At 53.3% G+C, this 12,925-nt stretch overlaps 1 protein-coding gene across 1 annotated transcript; it reads right to left on the reverse strand.

The window, feature by feature from the left end:
• Positions 1-5,234: 5,234 nt before the first annotated feature.
• Mob3a (MOB kinase activator 3A) lies at positions 5,235-11,892 on the reverse strand. The gene is made up of 3 exons (XM_051139651.1): positions 11,346-11,892; positions 8,131-8,333; positions 5,235-5,823 (listed from the first exon to the last, which is right to left on the reverse strand). Exons 1-3 carry the CDS (start codon positions 11,764-11,766, stop codon positions 5,794-5,796), a joined length of 654 nt encoding a protein of 217 aa, XP_050995608.1. The 5' UTR covers positions 11,767-11,892; the 3' UTR covers positions 5,235-5,793.
• Between the last annotated feature and the right edge of the window lie 1,033 nt (positions 11,893-12,925).

Below are 12,925 nucleotides of genomic sequence, written 5' to 3' on the forward strand. Positions count from 1 at the left end.
AGGCTTGACGTCACAGTTCCCTTATCATAACAGGCCCTTGGAAGATACAGACAGGTTCCTTGCCGTCCCGGTCCATAGCCCATCTGCAGCCCCTTGACACTCAGAAGCCATCGGTTGCCAGGCAACACATTTGGTTCAGCCAGCCCAGAATCAATAGATTTCTAGGGGCCTAAAGAGAGACCAGAGCAAGCCAGGTGTGCTGGTGGCACACGTCTTTAATCCTAGCACTTGGGAGGCAGAGGCAGACGGATCACTGTGAGTTCGAGGCCAGCCTGGTCTACAAAGCCAATCTAGGACAGCCAAGGCTACACAGAGAGACCCTGTCTCAAAAAAAAAAAAAGCACAACAAAAAGAGAAAGACCAGAGCCAACTCTAGCTGGTAGGCTGTTACTGTTGAGTGTCCCTAGCCACTTTTTTGTTTTCGTTTTGTTTTTTGAGGCAGGGTTTCTCTGTGTAGCCACTCTGAAAGGAGTCGCTCTGCAGGCAGCTGACTGATTCTGAGGACCAGAGTATGAGCTGGGGAGGTGTGGTCCGCAGGGCAGGCTAAAGCTACATGGTTCTCCTGTGACTGTGGGACTCCTGGCTTTAGCCTGCGCCTCCCAAGCTTAAAATTTTCCTTTTCCTAGCCGGGCGTGGTGGCACACGCCTTTCATCCCAGCACTTGGGAGGCAGAGACAGGTGGAACTCTATGAGTTCGAGGCCAGCCTGGTCTACAGACTGAGTCCAGGACAGCCTCACAGAGAGACTGTCTCAAAAACAAACCAAAAAATGTTTTATTTTAAAGTTATGTGAGAGTGTGGATGACAAGGGAGGACAGTGGCAGTGGACCCACCGAGCCAGTCATGGTGGCCGAGAGCCTCCAATGCAAGGACTGGAACCAAATGCAGGCCCCCTGTAAGGGTGACATGCAATTCTTTTCACTAATATTTTTTAAATGTTTTATCTGTATGAGTGTTTTGCCTGTTTGTGTGTCAGTGCAATAAGACATGTGTGCCTGGGGTCCACGAAAGACAGCAAAGGGCACCGGCTCCCCTGGAGCTGGAGTCACGGGCAGCTGTGAGTCACTATGTGGCTCTGGTATTGTGGGTGTCCACCACAGGAGACTACTCAGGGGCTGGAGAGATGGGTCAGTGGTTAAGAGCACTTACTGCTCTTCCAATGGACCCGGGTTTAATTCCCAGCACCCACTTGGCAGCTCACAGCTGTCTATAACTCCAAGATCTGACACCCTCACACAGACATGCATTCAGGCAAAACACAAATGCACATTAAAAAAAAAAAAAAAGACTACTCAGTACAGGAAGTACGAGCCAGCCAGTGGCCACGATGCAGTTGCTGTGTGTGTGTGCATGTGTGTGCGCATGTGTGCCTGGAGCACTTCTTAGGCTGAGTTTTTAGCACAAAACCACATCCTGAGTTGACACACCTCACTTAGCAGAACAGTTAGCCAGACGCTCAATGTCAGAAGCCAAAAGCAAGGTCAGCGAGTCTCCCTAACTAAGGACTTCAGTGGGTTAGGCCTGTGCCTTGGCACGTGGCGCTGTCTACGTGCTGAGTTTTACAGCCTACATGGTACTTCCATCGTGGAGTCAGTTGTGCTGAGGTCTGGGGTCTGTTACACTGGGAGTTAACCTTGAGACCTCTGCAAGAGCAGCCAGTACTCTTAACCACTGAGCCATCTCTCGAGCCCTTCAGATGTCAAGGAAAGAGGTCTGGAGCTCAAGGGATGGCTCAGCAGTTAGCAGCACCGGCTGCTCCTGCAGAGGACCTGGGTTCAACTCCCAGCAACCAAATGGTGGCTCACAACTGCCTGTAAGTCCAGTTCCAGGGGGTCTACAGTCTCTAAAGGTCTCCAAGGGCACTATAGACTCACATCGTACACAAACGTGTAGGTAAAACACTAACACGTACAAATGTTATTTGGTTTTGTTCTTTTCTTTTCCTTTGTTTGAGACAGGGTTTCTCTGTGTGGCCCTGGCTGTCCTAGAACTCACTCTGTAGAGCAGGTTGGCCTGGAATTCAGAGATCTGCTTGCCTCCTGAGGGGTGGGATTAAAAAATGTATGCCACCGTGCCCAGCATAATAATAAATCTTTTCTAGCAATTTAAAGTAAGGTCCTGAAGAAAAAAAAAAAAAAAGGTAAAGGGCTGGAGAGATGGCTCAGAGGTAAAGAGCACTGGTTGCTCTTCCAAAGGTCCTGAGTTCAATTCCCACAACCACATGGTGGCTCACAACCACCTATAATGAGATTGTGTCTTCTTCTAGCCTGCAGATGTATATGCAGACAGAACACTGTATACATAATAAAGAAGTAAATCTTTAAAAAATAAAAATAAAAAAATAAAGTAAGGTCCTGGAGGCCATGGAGGGGACTTCTAGAATACAGTGGTTCATGGGTTGAGCCAGACACAGGACACTCCACAAAGACCCTGGAGTCGGCAGAGCCAGAGGCAAGAGGTGGGATGGTGGCAAGGATGCAGTTAGTGGCAGGTGGAGACAGTTTCAGTGCGGGTAGGTAGAGCATCCTGGAGCTGGGTGGTGGAAACAGCTGTACGATCCCTCCATCTTAACCTAAGGGGTAGTTGGTGTCACAGCAAGGTAGAAGGCGCTAATCTGTCTGTTAGAGGCCCCAGGGGATACAGTCCTTGTCTACTGGACTTGCCACTGTGGCAGGCATCTTGGTGTCCCGAGGCAACAGGACAAACCAACAGCATTCACTGACTTAGTGCCCAGCCTCACCCAGGATGACAGTGACCTGGCTAGCCTTGGACACAGAGGGCTGACCTAAGTGGGATGCCTCTGGTGATCTGGACCAGTTGCCTGAGTCATGACCAGGGCACAGGCCTGCCTCACACTCACCAGGTCAGCCCCTGGTACCTGACCACACACAGGTGTTCCCAGGAACCTAAAGGGGACCGTGTGGGGTCTGAGTGGAGGGGACTTAAAGGAAGACAAGCCTGCCAGATCCAGTGTCCCCAGGCAACTGGGTGCTGAGGAAGGCCAGAAGGCCAGTGGCCTTGCCTTCTCTGGACGCGTGTTGGGGACAGGCTTGATGACAGGATCCCAGGGTGAACAGAGCAGTGGCCACATGGGCCATCAGAAGGGCCAGCCATGCCAGACACACTGTGTGCCAAGGCCAGCATGGCAGCCAGTAAAAGCCAGCCCAGGAGTCCTGGCTACAAGCGTGGGTGTCATTCCAGGAGTATGGAGGGACACTGGAGACACATGCTCAGTGACAAAATCAGAAAAGTGTAGGATCCCATCACAAGAAATGCCCAGAGCAAGCAAATCCAGACTCAGGGTGCCATACCCACCGGGAAGTTGGGGGAACAGATCCACTGGTGGCCATGCCCCCCCTCCCCCCCTTGCACCTGTGCCTTCTGGCATGAGCCATGGAACCTCACTGATTAAACACAGGCTAGCCCAGCCCCGAGGTTCAGATGAGGACCTATGTCACCTGGGACCTGCTGTAGGAGCTAATGCCTTGCAAAGTGTTACTTAGCCCAAGGAGACCACAAGACCATGATGGCGATGACCATAGCAGGGCCTCTTGGGGACAGGTGCAGGCCACCTCCACCCAGGAGGCTTGCGTCTCTCATACAACACAATTCTCCTTTGCTTGCCTAACACTAAAACAGAATTCTGCCCTCAGCTCTGGCCACTTCTCCCCTAGGCGAGAGAAGTCAAGGAGGGAGAAAGCTGAGGGCTGGCCCTGCGGCCTCACCTGGACGCAGTGGCCTCTCCCTTCCTTAGCCCACAGCGCCCTCTATGGATAAGGAGCAGCACTGCAGTCAGCGTCTGGGGAGCCAGAGTTTCCTCAGCCCACACTGGACACAGATGCCTCCAGTGAGGAGCTGGGGGTGGTCGAGGTAGGGGGAGAGAACAGCTCCCCAGTGTTGTTCCCTGACCTCCACACATCATACGCATTCATGCAGTAGGAAAACCCTATATCGAAAAGAAAAAAAACAAAAAACAATAAGCTGCCTGCTGCATATTGTGAGTCTGTTTCTGTGTTGCTTCATGCTATCCCGGCTTATCAAAGCTTGTCACCAGGCCTCTTGCAGGGTGGAGGTGGGACAGAAACAGCAGCCAGCAGTGTCATCAAGAGGACCACTTTATTGTTTAGCTTGCACAGATGTGGGGTGGAGTGAGGCAGGTGGAGCCGTTCCTGGGCTGCCGGGGTTTGGCACAGTGAGACACACATTCAGTCAAGCCTTGAGGGCTGTTCCCTGGGCTCCTCCAGGGCTGGAGCACTGGGCACAGTGACACCTGGAAGGACCCAGGAGTGTCACTCAGGCTGTGGGCTCAGGCACTGACGTTTTGTTAACTGTACTCCTTTCATCTAGCTCAGTGACAGCTTCCCAGCTCTGGAGAAATAACCTGAATTCCCTGGGATCGTCACAGTGCAGGGGTCTCAAAGGAAGGCTGGTGTGGGGGACAGTCCCACCCTGCTATGCCCTCCATGGCAGAGTGGCCTGCTGGGGTTTGGTCCTGTGGTCCACGGGTCACACTGAGCTCTGCTACACAACAGGCAGCGCCCTCTGACTCTGGGAGCTCCAGACCCAGGCTTCCAGGATGGACTGGACACTGCTCCCAGGAGGGCAGCCACTAGAAACTGGCTGAAAGTTTTTTCTAAAATCTCCATCTGGCTGCGGGGCACTGGTGCAGGTCTTGAGTCCCAGCACTCGGGAGGCAGAGGCAGGAGGATCTCTATGAATTTGAGGCCAGCCTGGTCTACATGGTAAGTTCCAGGTCACTCAGAGCTACACAGAAAAACCCTGTTTAAAAATCAAAACCAACAATGTAAAAAGAAGAGAAATAAAAGGACAGAAATCCTCACGACAGAATCAGGTTGTGAGCCTGTTTTGCCTTTTCACTCTCCACCCCTGGGACCCGTGTCTGCATCTCTGAGGCTGGAATACAAACGCCATCCACCTGGCTTTCTCCTGGGTGCGGGTCACGCGGGGCCATGCTGTGGGCCCCTGCTTACACAGCAAAAGCTTTGCCTGCTGAGCGGCCCCTTTACAACTTTGTTTGTTTTCCGAGACAGGGTCTCTCTGTGTAGCTGTGGCTGCCCTGGACTTGCTCTGTAGAGCAGGCTGGCCTTGAACTCACAGCAATCCACCTGCCTCTGCCTCCAAGTGCTGGGATAAAGGTGTCTCCACCACTGCCCGGCTCCCCTTCACACATGTAAAGACAATCATGTTATGAACCCTGGCTGGCCCGAGACCCTCAGTGTGCAGGTCAGGGCGGCCTGGGGTGCTGGAGAGGGGCACCGCTCAGAGGTGCTCCCAGCAGGCTGGGCAGGAGAGGCCGTGGCTCATCAGTACGCCTTTGGAGGTATGACGTCTGCCCATGTGATCACCCCCACACAATGTGGCTCTAAATGGAGGACATACGGTGCCACCTCCCTTCCAGGATGGGAAGTGAAGGATAGTGCTGTGGCCACATGTACCAATGTCATGGCTGCAAAGGCGAACAGACATGGAGAAGGGATGCGGGGATGGTGGCAATGGCTCCGGATTGTGCCTCCTGCCAGAGGCTGTGGTGCAAACACAGTGTAAACCAGCGGCTGAAAGCAGTGTCCAGAATCCAAGTCCAGCCCCCTGGAGACAGGCAAGGGGACGCGCTAGAGTTAGAGAGGCTCACAGTCACCATGACAGGGAGGAAACCACGGGCCTGCTGCTGCTTTTCGGGTGGCATGAGGGGGTGATGCTCCTGAGACACAGGCTGCAGGGAGCAGGCATGGACTTCCTGACGGTGGCCATGAGTCTCGGTGGCTGGGAGGGGCCTTCAGTGACACATTCGTGACGTCATCTCCTTCTGCAGAAACAAGGCACAAATGAGAAGACAGGAAGTTTGTGGGGCACATGCAGGGGACAGAGGTAGCAAAGGCCTCTCACACAACTGAAAACATACAAGAAACTGGACGGGGCTGTGGGCTAGAGAGATGGCTCAGAGGTTCCAGGCACTGGCTGCTCTTCCAGAGGGCCTGGGTTCAAATGCCAGCACCCACATGGCAGCTCACACCCGTCTGTACCTCCAGCTCGAGGGGATAGGACACCATCACACAGATACACATGCAAGCAAAACACCACGTACATAAAATAAAAATACATTATTAAAAAAGAAAAAAACTGGGCCAGGAGTGGGGTGGGGGGAGCTCCTTGCAAGGGTCAGAGAGCTTGTGCTCTGCTTTGGGCCCATGTGGACTCGTGCTGTGACTTAAGCCCACCTGATGCCATGGACCAACACGACTTAACAGAAGGTCAGGAGTGGGAAGCAGACAAGCTGCTCTCTGTAAGAGCCAGGAGAGGCGGTGACACCAGTCTCCTCAGCACTGAGGAGATAGGGGCAGGAGGATCAGGAGTTCAAGGCCAGGCTAGGATACATGAGATTCTGTCTCAGAACAAACAACTACAGCCAGGTGGTGGCGCACACCTGTAATCCCAGCACTCAGGAGGCAGAGGCAGGTGGATCGCTGTGAGTTCGAGGCCAGCCTGGTCTACAAAGTGAGTCTAGGACAGGCAAGGCTACACAGAGAAACCCTGTCTCGAAAAACCAAACCAAACTAAAACACCAAACATCTAAAAAGAAAGAAAGAAAAGCATGGGGCTGGAAAGATGGCTCCACAGTTATGAGCACTGACGGCCCCCGCAGAGGACCCAGGCTCAGTTCTCAACATCGACATGGAGGCTCCCAACCCTGTGAAACTCATTTCCTGGGATCTGATGCCCTCTTCTGGCCTCAGTGGGCACTGCACACATGTTGTATACAGACAGACATGTAGGTAACACACTGTACACAAAAAATAAAAATAAGTAAGTCAAGCTGAAGAAAGGACAAAAATTTAAAAGCAGGCTGGGTGTGGTGGTGCACACCATTAATCCCAGCACTCCAGAAGCAGAGGCAGGTGGATCTCTGTGAGCTCGAGGCCAGCCTGGCCTACAAAGTGAGTCCAGGACATCCAGGGGTACATGGAGAAACTATGTCTCAGAAAACCAAAAAAAGAAAACAAAACAAAAACAAAAAACAAAAAACTAAAAGCAGACTGTCGCCAAGCATGACAGTATAGGCCTATGGTCCAAGCACTTACAGGCTAGTATAGGCTATGTAATAAGTCACAAGGCAAGCCTGGGGTACTAAGAAATGTAAGAAAAATAAAATAAATTGCAAAATCAATTGGGGCTGCAGAAATGACTCAGAGGTTAAGAGCACTGGCTGCTCTTCAAGAGGACCCAGGTTCAATCCCCAACACCAACATATCTGTCTTTAACTCCTATTCCAGGTGATCTGACACCCTCACACACACATACGCATGCAGGCAGAACACCAATGTACACACATACACACACAAAATAATAATTTAGGGGCTGGAGAGATGGCTCAGCAGTTAGGAGCACTGACTGTTCTTTCAAAGGTCCTGAGTTCAATTCCCAGCAACCATATGGTGGCTCACAACCACCTATAATGAGATCTGGTGCCCTCTTCTGGCCTGCAGGTGTATATGCAGGCAAAACACTGATATTGTTTTTGGTTTTTGAGACAGAGTTTCTCTGTGTAGCCCTGGCTGTCCTGGACTCACTTTGTAGACCAGGCTGGCCTCAAACTCAAGCGATCCACCTGCCTCTGCCTTCTGAGTGCTGGGATTAAAGGCGTGTGCCACCACTACTCGGCATAAATAAATCTTTAAAAACAGCAAAAGCAATCAATCAATAAATAAAAAATCACCCCTTGGTCTCCTGGGAGGTGGGAGCACAGGCCATATGTCCTGGGGTGCTGCAGGCGAGTCCCCCCCCATGGTCAGTTCTGCATCCCACCGTGAGCCACACAGCATGAGATGACCATGTGGCACCTTCTCTGGCATGGCAAGCTAGAGCCTCGGGACTTTTATGTTCTGGGAGGCACATTCCAGGCCACACAGATGGACGGGCTTCCAGCACAGGGAGCAAAAGTCCTGTGAGCGCAGGGCCTTGTGCCCTCTCTGAACAGGTAGGGCCTCAGTTAAAGCCACGACGGTCCCTGCCTAGTGTGTGATCCAGCACCAACACGTCCTCTGGCCAGTGGTGGCCGGATCCCGCCTGGCAGGAGGCATGGTGCGCACCCCATAACCCGCACCCCTCCGCTCACCAGGGGCTCCAGCTCCTTGGGGTCAATGAGGCTGAACTCGGTGACAAAGTAGTAGAAGTGCTTGTAGCAGGTGTTCACATGCGCCTCAGAGCCCATGTGTGCGATGCGGTCGAAGTGGTGGATGTACACGTGCACGAACACGCGGAACAGCCGCGACAGGATCTTGCGCACTGCCTGCAGGAAGTTCTTGGGGAATGGTGTGCCTGGAGGGAGGCAGAGGGACCGGGAAGGAGACCACTCAGGGCCAGCTGGCCTGAACCCCAAAGCCCACCTCAGCCCAGGCAGCCTAGCCTGAGATGAGCTCCACCTTAAGCGCCAGAGATGAGAACACACGAGCCTCAGAGAGGTCAAGGTGTAGCTCCAAGTCACAGAGCCCGTGTGCCCACCCCAGGGACCAGCTTCTGTCAAGTATTAAGAACAGGAAGCAAAAAAAAAAAAAAAAAAAAAAAAGAACAGGAAGCGCCTGTTCTGAGCCCTGGGGGGCCTTCCTCTCTGGGATGGGGGGGCCTTCCTCTCTGGGATGAGAGGGCCTTCCTCTCTGAGATGGGGGGCTTTCCTCTCTGGGATGGGGGGGCCTTCCTCTCTGGGATGGGGGGCCTTCCTCTCTGGGATGGGGGGGCCTTCCTCTCTGGGATGGGGGGCCTTCCTCTCTGGGATGGGGGGCCCTTCCTCTCTGGGATGGGGGGCCTTCCTCTCTGGGATGGGGGGCCCTTCCTCTCTGGGATGGGCTCACTCATTCATTTTTGGCTTTGTTTTTTGTTTTGTTTTGTTTTTTGAGACAGGGTTTCTCTGTGTAGCCCTGGCTGTCCTGGACTTGCTCTGTAGACCAGGCTGGCCTCGAACTCATAGCGATCCGCCTGCCTCTGCCTCCCAAGTGCTGGGATTACAGGCGTGTGCCACCACCTGGCTGTGCCCAGTCCTTTCTGACCACCCTGCTCTGCCCTTTCCCAAAGAAAGTCCCCTCAGGCCTGGCAGCTGTCACCCTGCCACAGCATGGTGACACACTCCTTGGGGCTCTACACAGTCCTGAGGACACTTAACACACAGCATGTGACTGTATGACTTTATGTGTGTCCCAATACAGAGGGACAGCCAAGGCAGGCAGTGTCCCTGGGTGTCCACACGCCCAGCGCTATAGAGAGCAAATGTGCAGGCAGCTTCTAGAACAGTGACTCTTAACCTGTGGGCCATGACTCCTTTGGGGTCACATATCAGATATCCTGGGTTTCAGGTATTTGTGTAATGATTCCTAACAGTAGCAATGAAAATAATCTTCTGGCTGGGGTCACCACAGCAGGACCTGTACTGAGGGGTCACCGCAGCAGGACCTGTACTGAGGGGTCACCGCATGGGGAAGGCTGAGAACCCTGATCTAGAAGCTGACAACACGAGCAGTGGGCAGCACTGAGCCTGTGCTCACTGAATGACGCCACTCTCTCCAGCTGGGGTCATCTGGGACTCAGTGTCTCCACAGGGTTTCCAGAGGGAGGTGGGAGGTCATCTGGCAAGAGGCTGGGGAAGCCATGCTGCCAGCTCTGAGGATGGAGATAGGGGCCTGGAGCCAAAAGACGCAAGGCCTCTCCACACTGGGACAGGTAGGCCATGTGCGCCTGTAAGCTCAGGCCTGCAACCAGCCTGCTCTAGGCGGCCAAGGAGGCCACAGCGATGTTTGCCTGTCCCTTTATATTTCTGTTTACTATGTTTCTGTTGTTTTCCTTCCTTCCTTCCTTCCTTCATTGGTTTTTTAAAGACAGCGTCTTACTCTGTAGCTCTGGCTGTCCTGGAATTCACTCTAGACCAGGCTGGCCTCAATCTTAAGAGATCTGCCGGACTCTGCCTCCAGAATGCTGGGATTAAAGGTGATTACCATCACCACCCAGTTCTGTGCGGTGAGTGGGGGAGTCTCTCGACTGGCCCCACCCTAAACCTGGGCCACACTTTCTGGTGTCAGCCCACATAAAGGGTATGAAGGGCCAGGCAGTGGTGGCGCACGCCTTTAATCCCAGCACTCAGGAGGCAGAGGCAGGTGGATCTCTGTGAGTTCGTGGCCAGCCTGGTCTACAGAGTGAGTCCAGGACAATCAGAGCTACACAGAGAACCCTGTCTCGAAAAATAACCAACCAAATAAACAAACAAAACAAAAAACAAAAACCAAAAAAGGGGGGGGGCATGAAGGAGGAAGTGGTCACTTTTGCCCACTTGCCCTCGCTCTCGCTGGCGGGTTCACCTACCCTGCCGCTAAGGCATTCCTTCGCTGGTATTAGAACCCAATTCTTCAGGATTTGACATATGCTGAAAACCAGCTAAAGTATCCAGCCTCATGGACTGAACTACTGGATTCTTGGCTTTTCTGTCAGGAGACAGTCACTGCTTGAATCCACTCTAATAAACTCCAAAAATATACATACATTTTTTTTTTCACACTATCAGTTCTGTTCCTCTCACCAGCCCCAGGCCTGGACTAACCTATACACTTTAAAGTATGAATAAAAGTTGGGTGTGGGGGAGATGGCTCAGAGGTTAAGAGCACTGGCTGCTCTTCCAGAGGTCCTGAGTTCAAGTCCCAGCAACCACATGGTGGCTCACAACCATCTATCATGAGATCTGGTGCCCTCTTCTGGTGTGCAGGCACAATACAGGCAGAATACTGTATAAATGAAAAATAAATCTTAAAAAAAAAAAAAAAAGGCTAGGTGTGAGGTGGGTGTGACAGCGCATGCCTGTAATCCAAGCATTCAGGAGGCAAAGGCAGGAGGATTGCTTTGAGTTCAAGGCCAGCCTGATCTACAGATTTGAGTCTAGGACAGGGAGGGCTACACAGAGAAACCCTGTCTCAAACACATCCCTGCACCAAAAAAAAAAAAAAAACCAACTAGGTGGCTAGGCGTGGTGCTACATGCCTTGACTCACAGCACTTCAGGTGGATGGAGGGGCAGGTCGGTATCTGACAGTGTGAGGCCAGCATGGGCTACATAACAAATTGAAGCCAGCCAGTGCTATACAGCAAGACCATGTCTCAAATAAATGAATAAAATATAAAACAAATGAAAAATGTGACTAAAGAGCCAGGTGCAGCAGAGCTCTGTTATCTCAGCATGTGAGAGTCTGAGGCAGGAAGGTCAGGAGTTCAAGACCAGCCTCAAGGCCAACGTAAGCCACAGAAGCTCTTGTCAAAATGAACAGCACAGGGCCTGGGGGCGCCTGCCCCGACTCACCGACACTGGTGGGGAAGATGTCTTCATTGTTGATCTGCACCTCGATCCAGTCCATGAGCAGGTCCATGTAGCGGGGCGCGGACAGCGCCGTGGGCTTCCGGAAGCGCTGCTCGTCCTGCCAGCGGTACTCGTACTTGGGGCCCCCGGACATGACCGGGCATGACTGCTCCGTGCAGCCGTCGCTGATGGTGCCGTAGATGAGGTTGATGCGGTTGAAGAAGTCCACCACATGCACGGCCACCCAGTCGTTGAGGTCCTCACCTGGGGGCAGCTGCACAGCCAGCCGCAGGTCCAGCCCTGCGTTCAGTGACGCCTGCGCACGCTTGTGGAGCTCAAAGCGCTGCGTGCCGGGCTCAAACTTGCGCTTGGGCCTGAACGTCTTGTCCTTGTTGAACACTTGCTTGAGGAACGGGTTTGACATCTTAGTGGCACCTGCTTCTCAGAAGAGGCAGCAGAGACGCACGATGGCAGCCTGTGCTGCAGGTCACTCAGGGGCCTAAAACAGGAGAGGACAGCGCTAGGGCTGGGCACGTGTGTAGGTGTCATCCCAGTACCCAAGAGGCTGAGGCAGGATTGCCCCAAATCCCAGAGCAGCCTGGGCTGCGGTGTAAGCACAGGGACTTTTCTAGAAACAAGCGTCACACTTGCAGACATCTGGCAAGTGTCCCAAAGGGGACACATACATGGTCACATGACACAAAGTGCCAGCCTGACACAGCCCAGCCCCTGCTCTGACTGCTCCTTCAGGACACGTGGAGGTGACAAGAAGAGGTGGTGCAGCCTGCAGGTGCCCGGGCCCCAGACCTCAGGATGTGACTCATGTGCAGAGGTCTGCAGCCCTAGCGTGAGGTCTCTCAGGGTTAGCTGGGCAGCCCTCAGCTCTCCTCCTCCACAAGCTGGGGATGGAAGCCAGGCTCCAGACAAGTCAGGAGGCCTTGCCCTCCGCCTGTGCCAGGGGAGACCACAGCACCCTGCTTCCCGAGGGGCTAGGTAAGGTACGGGGCGGGGCCATGAAATGAAACAAGATGCTTGTAACAGAGAAACAAACAACAGCAGACAAAGGGGAAGTTGTGGGGGTTGGGGAGCAGCAGTGGGTGTGGGCAGGCCCCACCCAATAGGCAGCCCCACCTCACTCAGGATAAACAACTTGTGTGGTTGTTTGGAGACAGGGTCTCCTGTGGCCCAGGCTGGCCTCCAACTCACCATGTAGCAGAGGCTGGCCTCCAACTCACCATGTAGCCTGCACCTCGTGAGTGCTGGGACAGCAGGCACTGGCCACATAATCAAGCTCTCACAATATTCCCATCAACCCTCAGTGCCTTTTCTTTTTGCTTATATGGTTCGCAGCCACCATGTTGTACCTGCGGAGCCCCCTCCACGCAGAGCTATGATATCCATGGCTACATAGCACAACTCTCAGCCCAGGGTCCACACATGGACAATGGACAGAGACCCTGGCTACTGCACGCATGGAGTACAACTGAGCCATGCATGTGGGAGATGCTGGCTCAAGACTAGGTGTGGTGGGCCCAGACAGAAAGGGACATGAGTGTGGGACCCCATGACAGGATGCAGACTTG

The sequence above is a fragment of the Acomys russatus genome, chromosome 31 (genome assembly GCF_903995435.1).
Source record: "Acomys russatus chromosome 31, mAcoRus1.1, whole genome shotgun sequence".
Taxonomy (NCBI): Eukaryota; Metazoa; Chordata; class Mammalia; order Rodentia; family Muridae; genus Acomys; species Acomys russatus.

Coding starts and splice junctions, on each gene's coding strand:
- Mob3a (XM_051139651.1), bottom strand. CDS start 11,766: ATGTCAAACCCGTTCCTCAAGCAAGTGTTCAACAAGGACAAGACGTTC. Junction 8,334..11,345: donor CATCTTCCCCACCAGTGTCG/GTGAGTCGGGGC, acceptor GCCTCCCTCCAG/GCACACCATTCCCCAAGAAC. Junction 5,824..8,130: donor CCAAGGAGCTGGAGCCCCTG/GTGAGCGGAGGG, acceptor TTGTTTCTGCAG/AAGGAGATGACGTCACGAAT.